Source organism: Clupea harengus, chromosome 9 (genome assembly GCF_900700415.2).
Source record: "Clupea harengus chromosome 9, Ch_v2.0.2, whole genome shotgun sequence".
Lineage (NCBI taxonomy): Eukaryota > Metazoa > Chordata > Actinopteri > Clupeiformes > Clupeidae > Clupea > Clupea harengus.
In genome coordinates, this window is record NC_045160.1 from 576420 (window position 1) to 600513 (window position 24094).

Genomic DNA, 24094 nt, shown 5'->3' on the forward strand with positions numbered 1-24094 from the left:
CCCAATTTTTTCACCTGGTCTTAGGAAATGTTAGTAGGGGAGAAACTCACCCATCTGCAGGTTGATGTTGGTAAATGCAGTTCGTATGAACTATCAAGTTCACATTTTTTTTATTAAAGTCCACCACATGACAACTCTCCCAGAGACACTGTTCAGGGAGTCTATACATTGCACAGCAGTTTGTTTTTTATGACTGTGATGGGCATGAATTGAATCATCTCTGCCAACAGCTCCTTCCATTGCTCCAAGAATCGCCTCTTTCAGAGCCTGCAGTCCAGTGAGGACATGTGGGATGTGCTGGGAAACGATACATCTGGGCAATACCAGAAATAAGGTCCTCTACCTCTGTAGAATTATTATTAAGTATTAGATAGTAAATCTGTAATTATACAACTAATATTAAGGCCATGACACACATCACATCTTCTTTTCCCAATCAAATTGTTTGGACATGCTGTCTGTTCGTGCTTGGTTTTAATTGTAAAATAAAGGGAAAAAATGTCAAGTATGGAAAATTGTCCATACACACAAAATTTGACAAATTATTAAAATGTATACTAGGCAACTAAATCTTCTTCTGAGGACTTCAGGACATTACATCTTTTCCCAATCTCCATTTGAATCAACCAGAGACCAACACATTTTTTTTGCTTAAATTCTGATTCATATTTAAACAAATACAGTTTTTCTATAGATATATAATATACAACACTCAGGGGGTTCCCTATTAAGCTGTTGAATAGTTCATCAAAACCATAGCTCATCCAAAAAGCAAGGCCATGAACAGCACGGTGCGCTATGTGCCGACAGGCCTATGTGTATATCTGAGCATGTGAGCGCGCGCGCGCGTGCGTGCGAGATGCCACTGCCGTCCAGACCAGTAGGGTTTCGGTTGGTTAACCTACTGCCAGCAGAGAAGCGTTACAAGCTGGGAAACCCTGGCGAGCTTCTGTGGTAAACTGTGCCACTGGTGTTGGTGAAATATAGGAATTTAAGCGCGCCACCGCCGTCCCAGTTTGAGTTTGACTTGCAACGGGGGGGAAATATCTTAAACGGTAAGCTTTCACCCAAAAGGCTTCGGATTTACTACATATCTTGGATTACAGAAAGCGCCTCAAAGTGTCGAGTTAACAAGCGAGGTAGCTAGCAAATAACTAGCCAGCTAGCTAGCTAGCATCAGGATAACTTGGCTAACCCAGATAGCTAGTTGATGTTAACGCAGCGTTGGTCGTGTCCAGAACGCCTGCGTTAATTTCTTCACTACAGGGCTTTCAGAAATATCTTGCATACGCAGCGTCAACTTTATTAGTTGGTTATTTTTTCAGGCAAAGGGGTGAATTTTATGTGTATCTTGTGTGCAATGAATTGAATTCTAAGAGTGAACAGAATCCTGTTGTAGTCCTTCCTCATCAGCTGCATTCAATTGCGCACGCGTTGTCTGTATGAGTGTGTTGGGAATTTGTAGTTTTTACTTGCCCTGAGTTACAATGTTGGGAAAGTTATTTTTTCAATGGTGAAACTACAAGTTCCATAAAATTCCCTATTTGTCTAACGAAACTCAAGCGGTAAAAACATCGCTAACTAGCAGTGAAGCTCTATATTTTGCAGCCTTTATACAGAAAATCTTGTTTCAGGTAACATATTTTTAAATTGTGTAATTGTCTTAATGTCTAAATTTGTACATTGAAGGAGTCTACCTAACTTCAGGTTTCTACCACTGTGCCGTAACTAGCTAACATTAGCTACGGGAACTAGCTAGCATAATGGTAGCTAGGAGGATAGGGAGTTTAACGCTGGTGACCTGTTGGTTTCAGTCAACATTCAGCCGCATAGTATTATCTGTGTTAATGTTACTTGAACGTTGGGACTAACCAAACTATTAGGGGCATGAATTCCAACCGGCCCACTTTGTGCTGATCTATACGGCCGTTACAGTAGAGAAGTGTGCGACAGATTTCAAATCGAGAGGCGTGTAAGTGATACAGATCCTGATCATAGTTTCAGTCGAGCTGGAATTGTATCTACCATGTTTGATTTTCAGGAACAGATACAAGATGTAATCGAATAGTTTTTGCTCTTTAGCGACAACAAAACGAAGAGTAACCGTAAATAGCCAATAAAAAAAGGCTACACTGAAAGGGAAACAACTGCCGAATGTGTACGCGTCTGTGCTAGACCGGTGCTAACACCACTGAAGTGTATTCGCAGTGTGCGCCTATTTTGTATTTGTGGCTGTATACTAAACGTTTTGTAATACCATGTGCTATAACGTATTGCCATGGTGCATCCTGGAATGATATGGGGGTGTTACTCTTCGTGAAAAAGGTACAATGTCCATCATGCTCATCATACACTTACCATAGTATACAGTAGTCAGTTGCAGAATTGGATTCTGTTGTCTACTGAACAACTTGTTAGTGTTCAGGTAAATTATGGGGATTTTACTCTGTGATTGGGAAAAAAAGGACAAATAGTATTTGTATTTCTGTTGCCTTGTACAATGCATTCCAGTCATGTTACACTTTGTACAGCTTCTTCATGAAGGATTGTGCAGATTTTGAAGTTTTGGTTAGTATTTTCTATGTGGTGTGTACTATTGCAATATTATTGTCAGTCATCATTTTAATGTTACTGAAAACTGTTATTACTACAAACAGCTTGATGGCAGAAGTGATCCTCTTCTACCCAGTGAAAAAAGATGAATGAAAGTTGTCAGGAGGAAACAATTTAATTGTTTTATTGTTCTAACAGCTCTGGCACCTATGGAAGACAATACTCCCCAACATCCTAAATCCATAATTAACCTATGTATTACAGTATTTTTAGCAGCGGGTTCGTTTTATTTAGCCTATATAGTAGAATATTTGAATGCAAGATTAATGAACCAGCCTATTAACGGGGCGATGCGGATCCCCATGTATTTATAGCATTGAACCACTTCTGGCATAATAACTGCAGATTTCTGGTATTTGTGTGAATATAAGAAAAATAGAAATCCATCCCTGGCAAATTCAGACACAGATACGAATAAAGACCCAGCTGCACACCCATGTTAGTAAGGCTATCTACATGCTCAGAAGTTACTTTTACATGCTCTTTGAACTTTGAAGACTTTCAGTTACACTTCAATGTTTACACACATTATGATTATAAAAGGAAATCTGAAAATCCATTTGATGCACAAATTCACACTGTCGGTTGCTTTAAAAGTGACCACCACTCATCATGGAGGAGACAATCCTGGGGTCAGTGGAAGATCATTTAATATATTTCTACATAATACTTTTAGTAGCCTAGTTGACTTGCCAGTAATCCTTACATTACATTTAGACTAGTTGCAGGTAGGTTATGTTGTGTTCGTTACATTTTTACCGTGGGAGCTTGAGTAAGTTATTAAAGTTGTTTGTGACTGCTAACTGCCTGCTGTAAGCAAACCACTCGAGTGCAACGGCTTTGTAATGACGACTCAGCAAGTGGGAAATGGGCTCTTCCTATGAGCCCATGAAAACTGCTGTCTTCCTGTGTCATCCTCATACACTTCCCATGTATGACCGTTATTGAGCTCAAGTGACTCTTTTTGATCTTTAGGCTAATTAGAGTACAATTATGCATGCATCCTGTGCAGACACTGCTAAATGACTAAATGTGCCAGTGACATTTATTTTCCACTGGCAGTAGTGCAATAGCCTGCCGTAGTGCAATAAAAATCTGATCTATCTTAAAGGGGATTTCAGTGGATGTCAAGTGGTATAACTGGTTACACCACCTGACAGTGTTTTGCGGGGTATTTTATAGATAGGAAAACGGAGCTGTAGAACCACCACCCTTTCACATAACCACACACACACACTCTCTCACGCACGTGCACTAAGACACGCACACACACACACACACACACACACACACAGAGTTCCCATGTGTGTACATGTCTCTTGAAGTAAAGATTTCACACAGGGTGAAATTGAGAAGGGATTTCAAAACATTGCCTGCACTATAGTAGGTCAGCTGTCATGCAACTGTGGCAGTGAATGGATATTTTGAGGATGACCTCTGTCTCCAGCCTACTATGGACCGAAGAATTAAGGAGTTGCTATTTAGAAAGAAAAAAATATATTAATAGAAAAAAACCCCACAACAACAATCTCTTCAACAGTTTTATTGCACGCATAGGTGTAGTATACTGGCTGTAATATAGGTATAACTAATTTCAGATAAGTTCAAATTATGTCAGAGCTGGTTGTGTAGGTAGGCTATGTGATGTGACACAGCTGTTAGTGGCACCTGGCAGGTTATGCTAGCTAGCTATGTTACATGACTTCAGAGTTACAAGGACAATGTTTTCTTTGAAAACAAGTGGTTCTGTTTGTTATGTAGCTTGGAAACGGCCCCGATATCATGTTGTTTGCTTGTTTGGAAAGTAAGTCCATTCAGTTGAATCCAGCTAAAAATGTTGATGGGTGTGTTGGCCCATCCCTTTTGGAACCACTTGTAGAGGCATTATCTGTTTGATTGTCTATTTTATGCTTTTTTTGTAGGTAGCATGTCTTTGTTGTCCAAGAACTATGCTTTGGTTAATGCATTGAATAAGATTTGTGACAAAGATGTAAAAAACGTCTGACTTAATTATGTAGTCTATGTAGTTTGGACAGAAGTATTCTCTTAATGATGTGTGACCTGCTCATCCAGTTACAGCTGTATCTGAAAGTTTCAATCTTGTGTTCGTGCAACCAACGTGGATGTGTACCTGCACGTTTGTGTCTCCAAAGTATAATAATAATACTAAGTAACATCTAAATAAAGTAAATTAATATCTCTATGTTGTGAGACTCAGCAGCAAAGACTGTTATTTTCTTTAGGTCTATAGTTTTCTCTGCCTGTTCTTCATAAAGTTGCTGGTAATCTAATCAGTTAGGGTTTGTTGAAGCATGAAATAAATATTAGAAGAAACCCATTTTATCAGTAGGTCTCCAGGAGTGTTATACCCTGCGTGCAAACATACTAATGAAAATGTGCATCTTTACTGTAAGTCGCTTTGGATAAAAGCGTCTGCTGGATGAGTAAATATCATAAATGGATTGTTTTCTCTTGACCCTGATTCAGTCCTTTAAACTTGCACGCAGTGCGCACATGTTCGCTCAGGCACAACATTTTAATGCTGTGTGGACAGTCCATGCAGACCATCCTGGTGACAAAATTTGGGTCATGCGCACCTTGCGTAGACCCGACCCGTATCCGTGTCCGCAGGAGTATACTCAAGACTCAACAAGCGATGTCCCTTTCCTGGTGTACTGACTGCTCTGATACATTAACGACCCTCACCCATGATCCTAGACTCCTGAGCTGACATCAGAAAAATGGTGGGGCTCATAAAGCTGGACTTCCATAAAAACTAGATAGAAGGAGAACAAAGTATTTCCCAAGTTTTTCAGACCAGTGGTTTCCACTGATGCTGTCAGTCATCTTGAAGAGCTTCGTCCCACCTTATCTTTTCATGCTGTACTGTATGGTCTGCTGCATCTGCTGGATAATGCACTAATGTCACCCCGTAGTCAGCACAGAAGATTTTGGTATGAATTGAGTGGTGGATTGGTTGAAGCACCTCTGTCCTTTAAGATGATGATCAATCATGAGGAAGATTGATGGGCTGGGTCTTCTTTATCTCTCTCTCTAGAAGTTTTATATATTTCCTGTTTCTCTGCATTCACATGATACTGATGTAACATGTGTTCTCTTGTCTCGTGAGTGCTGCCCTTGTAAATGACCAACAACACCCATGATGTTCATTTGACCAGGAGTTGATTATACAAGAACGCCACTCTTATCGTTGGTGAACAGTCAATGGCAGTGGATTCATATAATGTCCAGTGTCCTTGTGTCTGATACCCCTTTAAGACTCCTGTGTCACTGAGGCCATCTTCAGTGACTCTCTCATTGTCAGTCAGTTTCAATAGCATTGGTTTATGAAAGGTGCTGTGAGTGTCTAATTTGCCTTCTACAGACATAATGGACCTCATTTGTGAGTCTGAAACCTGGCTCCACCTGCTTTACAATGACCTGGTGACTCAGTGCGATCATATCGCCCCAGTCAAGGCCTACTCGCTCCTAGATCTGTTCTCTGGGCTGATGAAGAGCTCTTGAGTTTAGACTCATATACAAATTAATTACAATGTGTACAAAGTCCCTTTTGTCTACATCTCTCTGATAGGCAAGTCCTATATCTTGTTTTTCATCCGTTTGGAAGGGTGGTTTGACTCTCATCCCCGCAAGCATGGGAGGGGTGTAACCGTGTTACTGCCAGACGGCAACCAGACCACAACCCTGTGAATCGGCAGATACTCTCAGTGAATACAGCAAGGAGCATTCGTACTCTTCGCCGGACATTTTAATGTTTTAAATGTTTAAGCATTCAAATGTGCGATATTGTGAATCTGAGATATTCTTTTTCTTTATGTATGAATATGCATGGTTTTAGTTGGTATTTGCTTTTGAAGCTGTCCTGCAGTGACATGTTCACAGGTTGTGCTCATTGTGACTTAACGTCTCAGATCCTCTGCATCGGTTATGTCATCAGTTTGACACCATTTCGGTATCTCCTCCACTCTCCCCTGCTGGCCAGTCCTTGAGTAGTGTATCAGCACAGCTGTGCCTCTCCCCCTGAACCGAAAACCTTCAGTGCTGTCAAGGCCGCGTCATTTATCGCAACAGTTTTATTTTTGGATTCTCTGTATATTTCTTTCACTGCGTTGATTTTTGTTCATTTGCGGGGACGTTTTTCATTGTGGTGTCTTCTGAGTGTTGTAATAATATTGTGCATAGGGACAGATGACCTCGTACTGGGAAATGGTCAGCTGACTCATATTATTATACCCATAATACCCTGCATAATGACCCAGTTAGTCAAGCAGACTTGAGATTACGTGAGATCCAGAGCCCTGGTCAGATTGCCCTCTCTAGATGCACTTTTCTATCTGCATACTTTATTATAAGAAGCAGGGCCTCGCTGTCTGCCACATTACACCCTCGTCTATCTGAAGTCTTTCTTTTAGAACTGGAAAGGCATTGGAGAACACAATGGTTCATGAGTCAAAACGGATGAAGGAAGCCCCCTTGCTACTGTGTAATTTGAGAAGGTGCTTTTTCCCCTCTCAGTTTTGGACTGTGAGCTGCTGCGTTTTGTTGACATTTGATGTCTTTTGACCTGAGAGTAAGACGAAGGGCTCTGTGTGTTTCTTTCACAGGTGGAGTAATCAACAGCTGAGCCAAACTGCGGTGACCGGAACAAACGAGAAGGAGCAGCCTGGCCGCCCCACCCTGAACATCTCCATGCGGGGAGCAAGAGCAGCGGCGGCTGCGCGGATCCTCTTTCCTCCTCCCCACTGCTCCCTTAGCCCGCCATGCTCTCGCCACGCTCCCTCCTAGCCTGTGCCGTGGCTCTGAGCGCTCGCTGGGCCCCCTAAGCATGTACACAGACTCAGGGGTGTGTGACATCCCCCAAACACAGCCCCTGCAGCTGCTCAACGGCCACACGCCCCCTATCGACCCTGCTGCCGCTGCCGTCGCCTCTGTTCCTGCCCGCATGTCCGTTCCAAAGATGGGCGTGCGGGCACGGATCTCCGACTGGCCGCCCCGGCGTGAGCAATCCCATGAGTCCCTGCAGGAGAATGGCCAGTGCGCCTACCCGTCTGTGGACGAGCGGCCTGCCCGCGTTACACTGGTACGGATGCCATGGAGACGAGCCCGGGACTCAGAGTTTGGCGATGCCGTGGCGGGTTTCAGAGGGGGGCTGGCGTCGGTCTCGGCCTTCGCCCCCCTGCGGCAGCGGTCCAGCAGCGAGGTGACCCTCAGCGAGCAAGATGAGGCGGAGGTTGAGAGCCGCGTGGGGCTAATCCGCGAGTACGGCAGCACCTCCTCCATCGACATGCAGGGCATCCCCGAGCAGAGCATCCTCCACATGCTCAACCACTTCCAGCAGGAGCGACCTGGCCATCGTGGCACCTCCTCCCAGCTGGAGGACCCCCCTGAGCCCTCCGCCTCCTCCTCCTCCATCCGAGAGGAGAGAGGAGAGACCCGTGTAAGGAAGAAAAGTGGCGGCACAGAGTCCTCCCTGGGGACCTCCTCACTCTTCCGCAAGCTGCGAAGCGCCAGCCGCGGGGAGATCGTGACTGGCCGCGGCGACACCGACGACTGCCTGTCTGCGGAGCATGGTGGCGCCTCCTGGATCTGCACGAGGAGCTTAGCCCACTACGACGCCCAGAGCATTCTGTTCGACCTGCACGAGGCCGCAACGCAACGTGGCTACCAGACTCAGCGCCGTAACACAGCCACCGGCGCATCGGCTGCCTCTGTGTCGGTGTCGACCCGCACGCTGGACCTGGGCGGGTTTGAACCCAGATTCTGCAGCGCTGACGAGATGCCAGGTAGAGACTCTGCCTCCCCTGCAGCCCCCGCCGACCCTGGCAGTCCTCTACTGCTCAGCTGCCCGCAGTTCCTCAATGAGACAGGCGGGCCCATTGAGCGTAACCTCAGCTTCCTTAGCTCGTTGGCAGAGCAGGAGGCGGGCGAGGGCGGCATGGTGGGCAGGCACTGGCTGCGCTGCAGTAACACCAGTATTTCAGTGCTGGAGGTGCCACCAGAGCAGCAGGCTCTACGGTTAGAGACACTCCGACTGCCCTCCATTGAGCATGTGGATCGTGGAGCACGCTACTACCATGACCACTTCCTGGGGAAAGGTAGGTTCTCATGCGGTCTTAACTCTACCCCCACATAGGGCCTTTTTTACAGACTAATCACACAAGAATTTTTAACAATATAGCATTGATGAGAAGTCCGCAAATGTGGGTCAGTTTCTGTATTGGTCACTGTAGCGGCTTTGCCTCTCTTTGCTTCCAGAGCACTGCAACTACTTTGGGACGGACGACAAGCTGGGTCCAGTGGCTCTGAGTATCCGCAGAGAAAAGCTGGAGGACACCAGAGATCTGAAGGATCAGTACCAATACCGCCTCATAGTTCGCACTTGTGAGGTGTGTGAGTGTGTGTTTTTTTCAGTAGGATGGTGATTGATAATTGCAGGCTATGCTGCCATATTCTTGGACACACACACACACACTGACACACCCTCTCACTGTGCCAGTGGAAATTTCCACCTGCTGCGGCCAGACAGGGTCAGGCCAAGGCAAACAAAGCACTGGCCTGCCTGAAAGAGTGGCATCTGTAAGCCCTTTGTTTGCTGGTCTCAATCCTTCTGAACAGCACATAGCTGTGAGTATCCTCCCTCCCACACTGTCCCTCTGGAGCTCACACACACACACACACACACACACACACACACACACATACGCACGACTGAAGAATCCATGGAATGGAGCCTCAGTAAGATCTGACTCGCATAGTGAGGAAAATGGAATTGTAAGTCATGCACAATGCTTAAAGCAAGCATGTACACAGATGATAAGATAATAATTAGTAATTAGTTGCAGTTATTAGTTGCGTTTCACTGGGTTTAATGTGTGTGACAGAGACAGTGAGAATCTGAGTGAGACAAAGAGTGAATGGACATGGCTGCTTTACTCTGTTGGTTTTGTTGGGATTTCATGGCTGCCTTGCCTCATCATATTTGTTCTGCAGGAACAATGCAGCACACTTGCACACACACACACACACATCCACACACACACACACACACATCCGCACACACACACACACACACACATCCGCACACACACACACACACACACACACACATCCACACACACACACATCCACACACACACACACACACAGCCTCATTCACTCACTTGCCCCACTTGCCTCAGGACTTCTCCCTTTCTCACACATCCAGGCCACACAATGCAGCCCACAGTCACATGACCAGCTTCCCCCACATCAGCAGCCTCCATTCACCTGTCATTAGCCTGGCTTGCCACACTCTCACTCACAAATCCACACTAGCTCACGAACAAATAAACACACACACACACACTCTCCCTCTTCATATCTTTTGACTGTAAACTGTGCCCTACATTCCCTAGGCTAGGGTTTTAATTCTGATTTTAGCCAGAGTGGTGCTGCAGTTTCATGCATTTGTTCTTATACAACAGTTCGAAAAAAATGCCCTGTCTGTCCTGAAATATGGTTGCCATTGTGTGGGCCCAGTAGTTGATTGGTCACCTTTCCCAGTTATAATTTGCTGGAATAATATTTAAAATGTTTCCAATGATGTGAATTGAATCTGATCTGCATGTCCTCCGGTGCAGCTGGTGACGTTGCGCGGGGCGATACTGGAGGATGCCGTGCCCTCCACGGCCAGGCATGGCACCGTACGCGGCCTTCCTCTCAAGGAGGTGCTGGAGCACATCGTGCCTGAGCTCAACCTGGCATGCCTGCGGCTGGCCCTCAACACGCCCAAAGCCACTGAGCAACTCCTGAAACTGGATGAGCAGGGGGTGAGTGAAAATGTTAATATTTGCCTGTTTGTGACAACGTGTGTGTGTGGGTGTGGGTGTGGGGGGCGGAGCGCTTTTTCTGGCAATAAGCATGTCTAGCCTGGCTGGAGAAATTGGACTTTGAAGTGTGTGTAGCATTAAGCTGATTAGCAGGGCTTAATGTTTTTGGCAGTAAACATGTTTGTTACTTGGAGACAAAGCTCTAAAGTGTTTGTTTTGTGTGTGAGTGTATGCACTTCAACTCGTTGATACCATTACCACATGGGATTGGAATGAGGATGTATAAAAATGCATCTGTTTCAGATGTACACTTTTTCATTGATATTGTGTGTGTGTTGGTGTGTGGCCTGGTGTGTGTTTGTGTGCAGTTGAGTCAGAAGCATAAGGTGGGCATCCTGCTGTGCCGGGCTGGGCAGAGCACAGAGGAGGAGATGTATAACAATGAGGAGGCCAGTCCTGCCTTCAGCACCTTCCTGCAGCTGTTGGGGGACCAGGTGCTCCTCAGGGGCTTCACCAAGTATGCAGCTCAGCTCGACACCAAGAGTGAGTGCACACACAGACTAAATACACACACAGAAATGACACACATGCACAGGAACATGCACAGCACACGCACTGAACCCTAAAAGAAACACACACACACACACACACACACACACACACACAGAGACACAGACAAACCTGTTGTTAAATTGACCAGCACATACATGTGAAATGCATAGACAAAGAAATGAAGAACAAAAAGGACAAAACAAAAACCTATGCTTCAGACAGCGAAGGCACCTTCTGACTTTCTGTTTGTATTTGTGTGTGTCTGGATTACAGCGGACTCCACTGGTACTCATTCAGTATACACCACCTACCAAGGCTATGAGATCATGTTCCACGTGTCTACTATGCTCCCCTACATGCCCAACAATCCCCAGCAGGTGAGAGTTAAGTGCTCATCACCACAGCGGCAAGTAGCATTTAGAGGCTTTTGGATGCTTCAAACACTTGCCTCCAAGTATTAGCGTTGTGAGGTATTCTGACTTGGTACTCTTTTGGAATGCTAATTTTGCTTTGTTATACTTATGATGCATTTGTTCAGTTGTCAAACTTGAAAATGTTGTCTCTTGAGTGAAGAGCAACGCAAAGTGCTCCAAGCAGTGAACAAGGAGAATTTAATTATGAGTTACTTGAAAGAAGAGTACAGATGTCTCTGTAATTCATGCGGTGTTTGTGTCACACAGCTCCTGAGGAAGAGGCACATAGGAAATGACATCGTCACCATCATCTTTCAAGAACCTGGTGCACTGCCCTTCACTCCGCAAAACATCCGCTCACACTTCCAACACGTCTTCATCATAGTGCGTGTGCACAACCCTTGCTCTGATAGTACGAGCTACAGGTAATCCCCTAGTCCCGTAATCCCTCTATACCTGCTGCCATATATTACGGTCAGAAGCACGTTGGTCTTCCAAGCTTGGTATTAGAAACCCAAGTGTGACAAACTCTGTTGCCTCATATCAGTGAAGTGGATCTAACTCGGCAAGCATTTGAATCTTGGCAGCAATATTATTGGCATATTGTGGCAAGAATGGTAGTGGTAAAGATTGCATCCAGTTGGCCGAAGACACACAGAGCATTGTTGCCATATTAAGTGCTCTTCTGTTTCCTTGTAGTGTGGCTGTAACCCGTATGAAAGATGTGCCTCCGTTCGGCCCGCCCATCCCTCCCAGCAATGTGACCTTCCGCGACCCCGAGGCCTTCCGCAGTTTCTTATTGGCCAAGGTGATCAACGCCGAGAGCGCGGCACACAAGTCTGAGAAGTTCCACACCATGGCAACGCGGACACGGCAGGAGTACCTGCGGGACCTGGCTCAGAACTGCGTCAGCAGCACGCCGCTGGACACGTCCGGCAAACTCAACAACCTCATCTCGATGGCCTCCAAGCGGCGTGAGCGAGTGCGCCCTCGCGAGGGGGCCGAGCTGGGCTCCTCGGGGGCCTTAACCTGGCGTGTGAGGGCGCAGGACTTTAGTGGAGGCGGCATGGAGCTGCCTTGTGCTCTGGGCATATCTGGGGAGTTTGTGCTTCTGGCCGACTGCACCACCAAAGAGGTGGTGTTTAATTGTTTCTGTGCCGACATCATTGGGTGGGCACCGGAGAGGCTGTCACTGAAGATCTACTTTGGGCGGGGGGACCACATCTCGCTGCGAGTGCCTGAGGGATGTGCCCAGGACATCCGAGAGGTTGTCCAAAGACTTAAGGTGAGGCTTCTCATAGGTTGTTTGCTCAAAGCTTGTCTTACTGTTGCTGTCATTCTCCTGTATTGACATTTTTAAGAGTTTGGGAGGGAAAATCCAACAGCCTTGCTGGAGGTTTTGCTTTGTGACATTCTTAATTAGTAAATATGACTTAGTCTGATTATATAGGGAAATAAATATGGGTTTTAATTAACTAAAAATCAACTTAAGAATATTTATTTAGTGATGTTAAACTCTTTATGAAGCCAAAGTGATGATTTTACAGCATGAAGGATTTAAAACCCTCTCAGCCACACTAAGCTGTTTCTTTACAATGGGTACTTTCTCAATCTGAACTGCTTGCTTGTTCTAGTGTTAATGCAGCATAGAAATGGATAGAATTGTTGAAATGACAATCTCATTCCTCCACCTTCTCTTCCTCCTACTCTTTCTTTCTCTCTCTCTCTCTCTATCTGTATTTGTGTGTCTCCCTCTCTTGCTCTTTCTCTCTCTATCTCTCTATCTGTATGTGTGTGTGTCTCACTCTCTCTCTTCATCTCTCTCTCTCTCTCTCTCTCTCTGCAGGCTCTGACGGTGGGCTGTGAGACTGTGGACATGACGCTGCGACGGAACGGCCTGGGCCAGCTGGGCTTTCACGTGCGTGTGGACGGTACCGTGTCCGAGGTGGAGGAGTACGGCTTCGCCTGGCAGGCAGGCCTACGGCAGGGTAGCCGGCTGGTGGAGATCTGCAAGGTGGCGGCTGTCACACTCACGCACGAGCAGATGATCGACCTCCTGCGGACGTCAGTCACCGTCAAAGTGCTCATCATCCCACCCCATGAAGAAGGAGAGGCACGCAGGTCAGGCACTCGAAGCAGGGGGTGTAGCATAACAAAGAATAGTTTTGGGTCAGGAGAGCATAGAAAATGTCCAAGAATATGTTTTCATGTGAAGTTTTGGAGAAATAATGCCAAAGGAAGCCAGAGAGGTGCATAGCTTAAGTGCAATTAATTTGACCAGCTGGTGCTTGTTTGTGTTTGTGTTTGTTGTGTTGTGGATAACTCTTTAACTCTTCATAATTAAGCCTTTTCATAGTTCTTCCAGCCTTTTCTGCTGTTGAGTATTTGATTTGATCATAACATTGAAGTAATTTTGATTGATCAGTATAATGACCTGTGTGTGTGTGTGTGTGTGTGTGTGCACGTGTGTAGGGGGTGCACAGAAGAGTATGAGATGAAGACACTGGAGCAGAGAGACGAAGCAGAGCCCCTGAGCACTGGCTATCACCCCAGTCTCCGCCAGCCTGCCTGGCGCTGGGACCGACCGCTCGGCACCAGCCCACTCCCCCAGTGCTGGACCCCTGTTGGGGCAGTGCCCCTCCTTGGGCGTCCCCACAAAAACATGATGCCCATTCCCTACCGAGAGCCCCAGCACCTCTCCAGCAAGAGGTAAGACACCCCAGGGACCAGAGCTGCTCTACTTCCTGGCAAACTGCTCCTGTTTTACACCCTGCTATGCTATGTGTTACTGTGTGCTAGCTCAAAATAGGATTGCATGCGCACAGTAGTCTTAGATTAAAGTAGCAAATGCCTTCTCAATCCCTTTTAACTTAGAAGTGTCCTTGCTCTGCTGTTCCCAGGCCTGTGAGCTACCCAGAGAACCATTACAGCATGTCTCCAGTAGGGAGTGACAGAAACCTGACCTTCAGAAATCCCTCAGCCAGCTTCTCCAGCCCTAGCCCGGGGCTCGCTGCTGGACTGGGGCCAGGACTCAGCAGGCCTTTTGTGCACTACAAATCCCCAGACAGGTCAGCGCCCAATTTTCTCTCGGGGGACAGACAGGTTTGGACAAGCCATGCTCACAGCAAGAGGAGTAGTCAGGAGGTTTTTTTCACTCTATCTGCTTCCTGATTTTACTGGTATAGTCAGAGGAGAATTAGGTAAAAGTAACACTTCAAACTTTTAACATCATTCACCAAGAGATTGGAGATTGGCTTTTCTTTTATTTCTCATTAGTTAGCAGAAAATACAGTGAAACAGTAGAGGTACAGCAGGGGGATTTTCATATTTGGCTGAAGTACTTGGATGTTTGACCCAGTGCGGTTTCATCACTAACATAGTATGGCCTCATTAATAAAATATGAACTGACTTGCATACATTGCTAGGTAGAGTAGCATCTGGCGTTCTAGTCAGTTAATATGTTATTCATGAGACATGTATCTGTACAGTCCCCATGGAACCAGAAAAGATAACTGTAAAACTAGTTTAAGGTCCGTGTACTTGTAAAAAAAACAAAATTCAGTATGCATTTTCATGAGGTGTGAAGTGTTCCTAGAACTCAATCCATGGGGACATTTAGAAAAAACATTTTTATTTTACAAATGAAATATTTATGAACATTTAATGCAGTTGTTCGTTTTTGGAATCAACGGACTTACCAGTGCTACAGGTACAGTGTGTATATCTAATGTGACTATATCTATGATCATATCCATGTGAATAAATTAATAGCTGGATGATACATCACACAGGTAGTTTAGCCATAGGCTTGCTGTTGTACACACACGAGTGTGACATTTGCATGTGTGCTGATCTTGCTCAACCTGTTTTACATGGCAAACAGGGAAACCGAGTGGCAAACAAAACAGCTCAAATTAAAGGAGCCAGATGTAGTTTGGACACCAAGCGTTTAAAAGCGGTACTGCATTCTAAATTCAAAATATTGCAGAACGTTTCCCCTCCCCCGCCTCCCCAGACCTGAAGCTCATGTGGGTTGCCAGGTTAACTACACTAAACCTACACGAACAAGTCAAGACAAGCTCAATATTAAACTTGAACAAGGGCAAGTGAAATCATCTCTGTGTTTAAGTGGTGTCAGGTTGGCAAATGTCTACCGACAGATAAATTGTATAAATTGCAAATCTGTATTCTGAAAAGCAGTGTCTTTGGCAATGTATTATAGGGGATTATCCAAAGCATGTGTTGACCAGAAGACACATGAAATGAAGAGACAGTTTCTCATTGGAGGTTTAATTATAGTTTCTTATTGGAGGCTTGTGTTTTTGACACACTGAGTTATATAAAGGGTTAGTTGATCGAGCAGTCTGTGTTTTTGTCTCAAAGGTTCAAATCCAGTTTTGTTTGTGTCAATGCAGGTTTGGGACCCAGCGCAGTCTCCTGACTTATGAGCCACCTCTGAGTGTGGACATTTCCAGTGGAGACTCCTCAGGCTTCACCAGCCAGGAAAGCACCATGGAGAGGGCCAAGAATGGTACGCACGCACGCACGCACGCACGCACGCACGCACGCACGCACGCACGATTGTATTTATCTCTTTCAGAGCACTGAATAGAAAACTATAGAGCAATAGCCCGAATAGAATCCCCAATAGAGCCATTTCCAGAGAAAGGTCCAAAATACAGCTTAGCCCCAGAATAGAGCCGAAAAATAGGCTTGCCAATAGAGCTTAGCCGCAAGCCTGAGATGTCACTTCCCTGTCAGGAATGAAGTGCAGTTACTTACAGTAAGAATAGGGTGCACGTTTTAGAGCTCAATCATAGGCACATGAAAAGAGATATGTTTTTAAGCTGGATTTTAAAAATTGCTACGTTTAGAGCACATCTAAGATCTGGCAGTTGGTTCGAGTTGCATGCAGCATAACCGCTAAATGCTGCTTCGCCATGTTTAGATTGGATTCTGCACTACTAGCTGACCTAAGGATCTAAGATCTATGGCTTATGTTCTTTAAGCATGTCAGAAATGTATTCTGGGCCTAAACTATTCAGTGATTTATAAACTAGTAGCAGCTCTTTAAAATCTTTTCGGTAACTAACTTGAAGCCAGTGTAAAGATTTTAGAACTGGAGTTATGTGCTGTGTTCTCTTGGTCCTGGATACAATTCTAACAGCAGCATTTGAATGACCTGCAGCTGTTAAATGGTCTCTTAGAAAGTCCAGTTTAGAGACCTCCCTAGTGGAGATAAAAGCATGGATGAGCTGCTCTTGGTCTTTTTTGGGACACCAAATCCGTGATTCTAGCTATATTTTTAAGATGATTGAAGGCTGTTTTGGTGATTGCTTTGATATGGCTGGTGAGTCTATTAGAATGCCAAGATTTTGGACTGGGTGGGAAACCACCCAGTCAGATCTCAGACATAAAACAACGATGGGTAATTTCAGTTCAATAAATTTGGTGAAACAGTACTTCATATGCTGATGCACTATAACATGTACTATAAACAGACACGTACTAAAAGACTTGTAGAGAGACGTAGAGACGTAGGTGTCTCTTGGCCATCTAAACCAACGTCACCCATAAATCAGAGCTTATCAGGCAGCAGCAACAGGTGTTATTTGTACAGGCAAGTGTAGTTGTGTGTAGTGTTATGTGAATATACTGTACATTGACTTTTGTATAGAACATCCTCTTTGTAACTGTGTGCCGGTTTCATTGTGTATGTGTGTGTGTGATCCACCCCTCAGAACCAATGTGGCATGTGCCTGCCTATGCTCGTGGTGTTTCTGTCGCCGGTGTGAACCAGAGGAAGCCAAGGCGCCAAGATACACCAGAGAATCAATCACCCAACAGACACTCAAAAGTAAGAGACCAGCACACAGCATACCCTCAAGACAGACACTTTGTAATATAGTAACCAGACCAGAAATTAGACATACATCGGTCAACCCACATTCTGACATGTCTCTCATGGTCTAAAAGTCCATTAGGATTTAGCTGAACTCAACCTGTGTCTTTTGTCTTTTAGTGTATATTTTGGAATGGCATTTCCCCTATTTCCTCAATATAAAATGCTATAGCCCTTCAGCCTGTCAGGACTGAATATATCAGTTGATAAACATTCTCATATAACATGAAAAAGCAAAGTTTAGGAGTGCCTTTCACTATTAACCCTTCCACTTGCATTCACACAAATATTTATCTGCAAAACTTTGTTCTGTCTTTCTCTCCCGTGTTTCCCCACCAAGGGAGAGGTACAGTATTCCAGCCACTCCAGCAGCAACACCCTGTCCAGTAACGCGTCCAGCAGTCACAGTGACGAGCGCTGGTTTGACGGCACCGGGGGCAGCGCTGCGGGTATGGGGGGCCTCAGTGACCCATCCGACCCGGACCCAGAGCAGCTCGGTACAAAGGGCAGCTCCAGTGACAGTGGCATCGACGCCAGCGTGCTACACGCCTCCAGCACTCCGGGCGGCCGGGTAAGCCGCGGGCACATCGGCGCCTTCTCCAAGCCCCTGTCCGGCTCTGCCACCTACAGCGGGCTGCAGGAGCTCTCGGGGGCCTGCAGCATGGGGGAGATGAGCAGGAGGGACTCGTCTCCAGGCATCCCGGCCAAGAGCTACCGCACACGCACGTTCCAGTCACCCGGGGGAACCCCCAGCAACGACAGCTTCAAACCCAGGTGGGCGTGAGTGTGTCTGTTGGTGCATGTGTGTGTAAGTCTGTATTTGTGGATGTATGTGTGCATGCTGCACCATGGAAAGAAATCCAGAAAATCCCCCAAAAAATGAAGCAACAAATTAAATGTATTTTATTACCGTCTTCGCATTGCATGTAGAGGTTTTGCCTAGAGGCTTTGATCCAGGCTGGTTTGTGATGGTTGTGTTTGTGTGCATTTCTGTTTGTTTGCAGGTCCTACACCCCACAGAGGTATAAGACCCCTGCAGCAGACAAATCCCAGCCTTTCAGACCCTCCACTGCCACAGTCACACTAGGCTCTGCCCAGTCTTCACCGAAGGCCTCGTACGGTAAAACCAAACAGGCTGCATGGCAGCAAGAGGGCAACAACACAGCGGCCAACACCACTGGCACCAGTGGCTCAGACAGCAGTAGCAGCAGGTAGGCTTAAATTGGTATATGTTACATGGTCTTCTTGTCCGCGTTCAGCTCAAACTGAAAACGTTCTTCTTTTGGGGTGTCTGTCAATATGGTGTAACACAGTGTTCTGTATTCTGTTCTCCTAGTTTTATTATTTGTTGTCTGGTGGGAACACCTTGGCTGATGAGGTTTTGTGTGTGTGTGTGTGTGTGTTAGCAAATCCAGACAGGTGGATATGAACAGCAAGAACGTATTTGGGCAACCACGGCTGAGAGCATCTCTTAGGGACCTCCGCTCGCCAAGACGATCCCATAAAAGCACTGTAGAGGACGACCTGAAGAAACTCATCATCATGGACAACCCTGCAGACCCCGTGCCTCAGCGAGAGAAGGTACTCACGCTTGTGAGTTTTACAGATAAACAGCACTCTTCAACAGAAACATCATGCTTCATAGAAAGAAGGACGTGAGAATGAAGGATATGATTTCATCACTCAACTCTGCTTCTTTTTCTCTGCGTTCGCACGCACATGCAGAGTCAGCGCCGCAATCTGCAGCGCACCTTCTCAGACGAGAGTCTGACCAGCAGTCGCAGGGACCCCGGGTACCCCAGCACGCCTCTGTTTGACTGCCACCCCACCTCCAGCGACCTCCTGTTCAGCTGCACGCTCCCCAACCGACGGCACAACCACTTGCAACACATGACCGCTGGAGCCGGGAAAAAAGGTACAGCCGCATCTGCTACAGTTCATGCTATTGTTGATGATAAAGTAAGTTGCTTAAAATTAAATATCATTGAGAGGATTTCTCGAAAAGTCACATTTCTCGCCAGGACAACCTTCAAAATGAAGTTTGGGCTAAGTCTGTATATTAAGCAGTTCAAGCTAAATTGGAAGCAGAGAAGACTAATAAATGAGGAGAATTTTGAAACTTATTTAGGCTGAAGAAGCATGCATATTTTAAGAGGCTTGGGAACATTAGAAAGTTTCTTCAGAAAGTAGACGAAAGTATGAAAGAAGATGAAGAATCAAAGAATGAGATCTAGTTGTTAAGGGGTGAAGAAACTAGAACAAGAAAGAAGGACTATAGAACAACCCAAGTGCAAGAAAATTGCCTCACTAAATAGATATGGTCTCATCCTTCTCCATCCATCCGTCTGATTATAAGAGATGTGAGAGTTAAATGTGTAAATGTGTTTGTGTGTGTTTTAGTGCCACTGTCAGCATCCGAGCTGTCCCTCTCAGAGATGATGGATAAGGTGCCTCCACTGCGGCGACTGGACCCAGGGCTGATGCCATTGCCCGATACTGCCTGTGGCCTGGAGTGGTCAAGCCTCGTCAGTGCTGCTAAAGCATACGAGGGTAAGACTGTGTCTGTGTCTGTGTTTGGGTGCGCCTGTGCCTGCTCACATAGATATGCATCACATGACTTATTTTGTAGCCATATGTGTCTAGCTCTTGGTGTGCGTGTGTGTGTTTGTGTTTTTTTTATTCCTGCTTGGCCACCTGATACTCCCTTGGATGTACACATCTGGGAAGGCACTGTGTCCCTTTACATAACCACACTCACCTAGGTACCGACGGCCCAATACTCAGTCTCCATTGCTTGCAGTTAAGTTCCACTGAACTGAGGCATAAGACATGACCTGGAGTTGGTGTTACTGTCCAAGCCCAGCTGTTTTCACGGGCACTCAGGATGCTTTTTATTGATGTGCTTGATTTTATAATTTTGATGTGTGTGTATGTGTTGTAGTGCAAAGGGCCGTGTCACTGTTCTCTCTGTCGGAACCTAATACTGGACTACAAGACAGCCAACCGGCTATCAGCCCTGTGCACTTCCACACACCACAGACTCCACGCACAACCCCCACCTTCAGCAGGTACACGTCCTCCATTGTGTAGTAGCTATCTATTTATTTTGACACAAGGTGTTGACATACATTTTGTCATGACAGAACCCATGGCCTTGCCATGGCAAGAGCCACGTTTTAGAAGTTGAGCTTCTAAATGCTTCGATGCTTGCATGCATACCCCACTCACAAACCCAGCACAGCTCAAAGCTATCGTTATTGTATTTTGCCCTGCTGTTGAACCTGCACTGAGCTCTTCACCTTGCTTACATATTCAGTTTTGTGTGGGAGACTACATTGAACATATACAGTCTGTTTTGGAATGAAATGACATGTTTAGTTGCTATGCTGGTGTAATATTGGAAGTTTCTACGAGTGAGTGCGTATGTGAACTAGTAGATGAAGTATACTTGGGGAGAGGTGAGAACTGAGGTGAACTGCTTGAGGTGAATCTTGATTTTCAAAAGTAATCTAAAATATGGTATGGAGTTTTGCATGACTGCATGAATTAAATGCAAGTTCTTTTGCTTGAATGTTTTCATGGAATCCCTGATGTGACCTGACCAGCCCCAGGTGAGTGTGCATGATGCATCAGGTGTGTGTGTGTGTGTGTGTGTGTGTGTGTGTGTGTGTGTGTGTGTTTGGTTTCTGTTGATATTAGCACAATTTACAAACAACATCTTATATCTCTTGCCAGCAATTTTATAATAGTCTAGATCTAGTAGTTAAGAAATAATTTAAAAACGAAGAAAACAAAAATGACGGACATTTAATAGGCACATTTTCTAATATGAAATGTGCTTTTGAAAGTTATAAACCCTGCTGTATATGTACATATGTGATATGTTTGCTGCAGTGATGAGGTGCAAGGCGACCTGCCTGGGCGGTTATTCCAGCTGGAGGTAATGCTGAAGCAGCTGAACACTGACCTTGAGAAGGTGGGTCACGTGATGAGTACACCTCATCATCAGTGGGACTTAAAGGAATGGATACAAAAAAAAATATCTTTTTTTTTTTTTTCTCAGCTGTATTTTCAAGTTTGTCTTACACATTTAGCTATGGATGTCTGGATTGTGTGCAAAATGCAGTATTGTGCATTTATCCAGCTCTCTCTCTCTCTCTCTCTCTGTTTCACACCGTTTCTGTCTTCTCTTCGGTCTTGTGTCTACCCCAGGAGAAGGAGGACAAGGTGGTACTGCTAGCAGAGATGGCTAACCTGCGGCAGAACAACCAGCGTCTGCAAGAAGAGTCGCATTCCACCTCCGAACAGCTCCGCAAGTTCAGTCAGCTGTTTACCGAGACCGGTCCAGACAGGAAGTGAAAAAAGAGGGACAGATGGACAAAGCAAAGCAAAGCACATGCACTCCTCTCTCTGACATCACATTCGGCCTGAGAAAATGCTATGGCGATTCATAGCCTCCCCTTCACTAAGCAGCGTTAGACCCACCTAGCACTGCTCTAGCTCAAACCCCCAGCACAGTTGCTGAAGGTGAAACCCTGTTACTGGCTCCTGACCCCAGTGTTCTGGGTGGCTATGTCTCGAATCACAGTGAATACATTCCTCCTGGTGCCGTGCCACCCTGCTCCACCCAGTGGAGTGGAGTAGGTCTGCACTTGTTACCCGTACTCTTTTAGTTGCCTTCAGATGACCCGTAGGAGTCTCATATTTTTTGTCTTTTCTTTGCTTACTTACTGTTTGAACTGTGTAACTCTCACTGAGAGAGGCCTAATACTGTACCTGAAACCATTAAGCCAAAAAAAAGAGGAACAAGAAATGAACAAATGCAAATGAAAATGAGTCGTAGGTGAGACTGAGGTCTCTGTCTCGTACAAAGATATGGTACTGTAGAATTCAAGTGTGCTGTAATGCTCTGAGTCTTCACAGACAGTACATTCATGCCACCGCCACGTTAGTGTACTGCAGTGGCAAGGGGGGACGTCTGCATTCGCTCAAATCCCACAGAACCAGTGCCCTTTTTTGTGGGCAAAACACTTCAAAAGCTATGCAAGACCTTATGAAACCATATGTGGGCAGGCACCTCATATGGATTTCACATAGGTATCATTTAGGAGACAGGAGTGCATACCTATTTAGCCCATCATCATGGACATTATTTAAGACACTAAATGAAAAGTTCCCAGAGGTGCCCAGGCACCTGTATACACCTGACAAATTATATGCAAAACACAATCACGGCAAGATGTGAAATAAGCGACGATTGCTCGGATGCAATTGTAAATAACCTTTTAAATCTTGCTAAATGTTTATGACAAACAGGTTGGGTCAATGAACAGTTACAAACTCTGATTTGTGAAACACGAATCAAAGCTCCATGAATGCAAGGAAATGTGTATGCTACTTGACGCTATCAATCTTCACTTGTAAGTGACCTAGGTAGGATGTTGGACTGGCGTATTGTCTGCGATTTTTGCGGAGTGCAAAATCATAAAGGGGTTCAAATAGAGGTGAGTAGGCCTGAACAATGCTTATATTAATTATTAGCTATTATAGGCCATCTTGCCAAAATTGGTGTTTTTTTTTACCAGGCTGTTGTGCCAATGTTTGATGGGTTATATAGCTACTCCCCCCACACAGTGGCCTTTTGAAAAACGTTGGGCCCCTGCCCTTGGTTAAGTCTGTGCACGCCGTTGGCATAAAGCATAGGTTTTTGTAGATGCAGGTAACTGAGGCTTTCTGTGATTACCCTACCATGTTGCACAAGTCCACTTTTTTCTGGAACCTCCCTTCTTGGAGTGAAGTTGGGTTTTTATGTACAATTTAATATCAGGGGGTTAGGGGCTGTTATGTAACACTAGCCAAACACATCTCAACAGTAGTGCTATTTTACACAAAGTTGTTTTGTTACAATTCAAATTTCTTGACATAATGAAAATACACCACTTATTGTTCAGCATTTCAGTGGGGGACATGTGTTGTAAGAATCTTACTTCCCAAGTTAACTGGACTTGGTAGTGACTGGAACCTGCACTATATATGAAACTTGATAGTCTCTATCCATTCTCCATCAGCATGCAGCATGCTAGCTGAATCCACCACTCCTGGTGGTTCTTGCGAATCATTTCTTTCTGACCTCTGAGTGTTGCTGGAAATGGATGGAACGACTAAAGTATGTTTAAGTGACTTTGCATTAATAGTTTTTCATTGTACCCCCTGAAGAGGGTAATTATTCAGACACGAACACTACCGTAATCAGGCACTGCTCTCTCAGAGATGATGCAATCATGCACACTTTGCATCAGTTGTACAGAAAAACTTTGGCAGCAACTGGACCACTCTTTTTATACTGTGATTTCGTTAAGGATCCTTGCAACAAAAATAATGCCTTTCTCTGTTTGGCAGGGCTTTGCCTTGTGTGTGCTGTGCTGTGATTTAGGCCTGTGTGTGTATGTGGAATCATGGCTGTTTTCACACTGTTTTTCTCCCAACTCCCAACTTAACAGCTGCTGCTACCTATAGACAAATTTAATAGTAGAATTCAGAGGGGGAAAAAAACTAAAAAATATCCCTTATTTACAGTAGACATCAACTGTAATGTATTCAGTTTTGTGTATGTGTATAGGGGCTTCAGTGTCTGTGATCTTTTTTAAGGTATGCTAGGGGAAGAGACTGGTTGAAAACCAATAGCTATTCTTAGAAGAGGTTTAGCGCCTGTTCTGTCATACTTCCATGGAACAGTGGATGGCAGCATTTAGCTCGGCTTGTTGCGGAGGGAGTTTTTTTTTTT

The 24094-nt window shown here is 45.3% G+C and overlaps 1 protein-coding gene across 5 annotated transcripts; it reads left to right on the forward strand.

The window, feature by feature from the left end:
- The first annotated feature begins 860 nt into the window (after positions 1–860).
- sipa1l3 (signal-induced proliferation-associated 1 like 3) lies at positions 861–24088 on the forward strand. Of its 5 annotated transcripts, none has more exons than XM_031572968.2 (22): positions 862–1055; positions 7239–8729; positions 8890–9020; positions 10254–10442; positions 10811–10985; positions 11268–11371; positions 11675–11832; positions 12107–12692; positions 13254–13528; positions 13880–14116; positions 14308–14475; positions 15824–15939; positions 17150–17265; positions 17651–18084; positions 18315–18521; positions 18717–18903; positions 19036–19225; positions 19711–19860; positions 20252–20378; positions 20916–20921; positions 21205–21286; positions 21523–24088. In XM_031572968.2, exons 2-22 carry the CDS (start codon positions 7460–7462, stop codon positions 21667–21669), a joined length of 5055 nt encoding a protein of 1684 aa, XP_031428828.1. In that variant the 5' UTR covers positions 862–1055; positions 7239–7459; the 3' UTR covers positions 21670–24088. The 5 variants fall into 5 exon arrangements, with proteins under 5 accessions (XP_031428830.1, XP_031428828.1, XP_031428831.1 ...); XM_031572971.2 differs by having other exon boundaries at positions 18717–18891; XM_031572969.2 differs by lacking the exon at positions 862–1055 and adding an exon at positions 6505–7130.
- The last annotated feature ends 6 nt before the right edge of the window (positions 24089–24094 follow it).

Bases quoted from the DNA above. Each gene is read 5' to 3' on its own strand.
- sipa1l3 (XM_031572968.2), top strand. From the start codon at position 7,460: ATGTACACAGACTCAGGGGTGTGTGACATCCCCCAAACACAGCCCCTG. The intron at 8,730-8,889 runs GTAGGTTCTCAT...CTTTGCTTCCAG, and splicing joins TGACCACTTCCTGGGGAAAG to AGCACTGCAACTACTTTGGG. The intron at 18,085-18,314 runs GTGGGCGTGAGT...GTTTGTTTGCAG, and splicing joins AACGACAGCTTCAAACCCAG to GTCCTACACCCCACAGAGGT.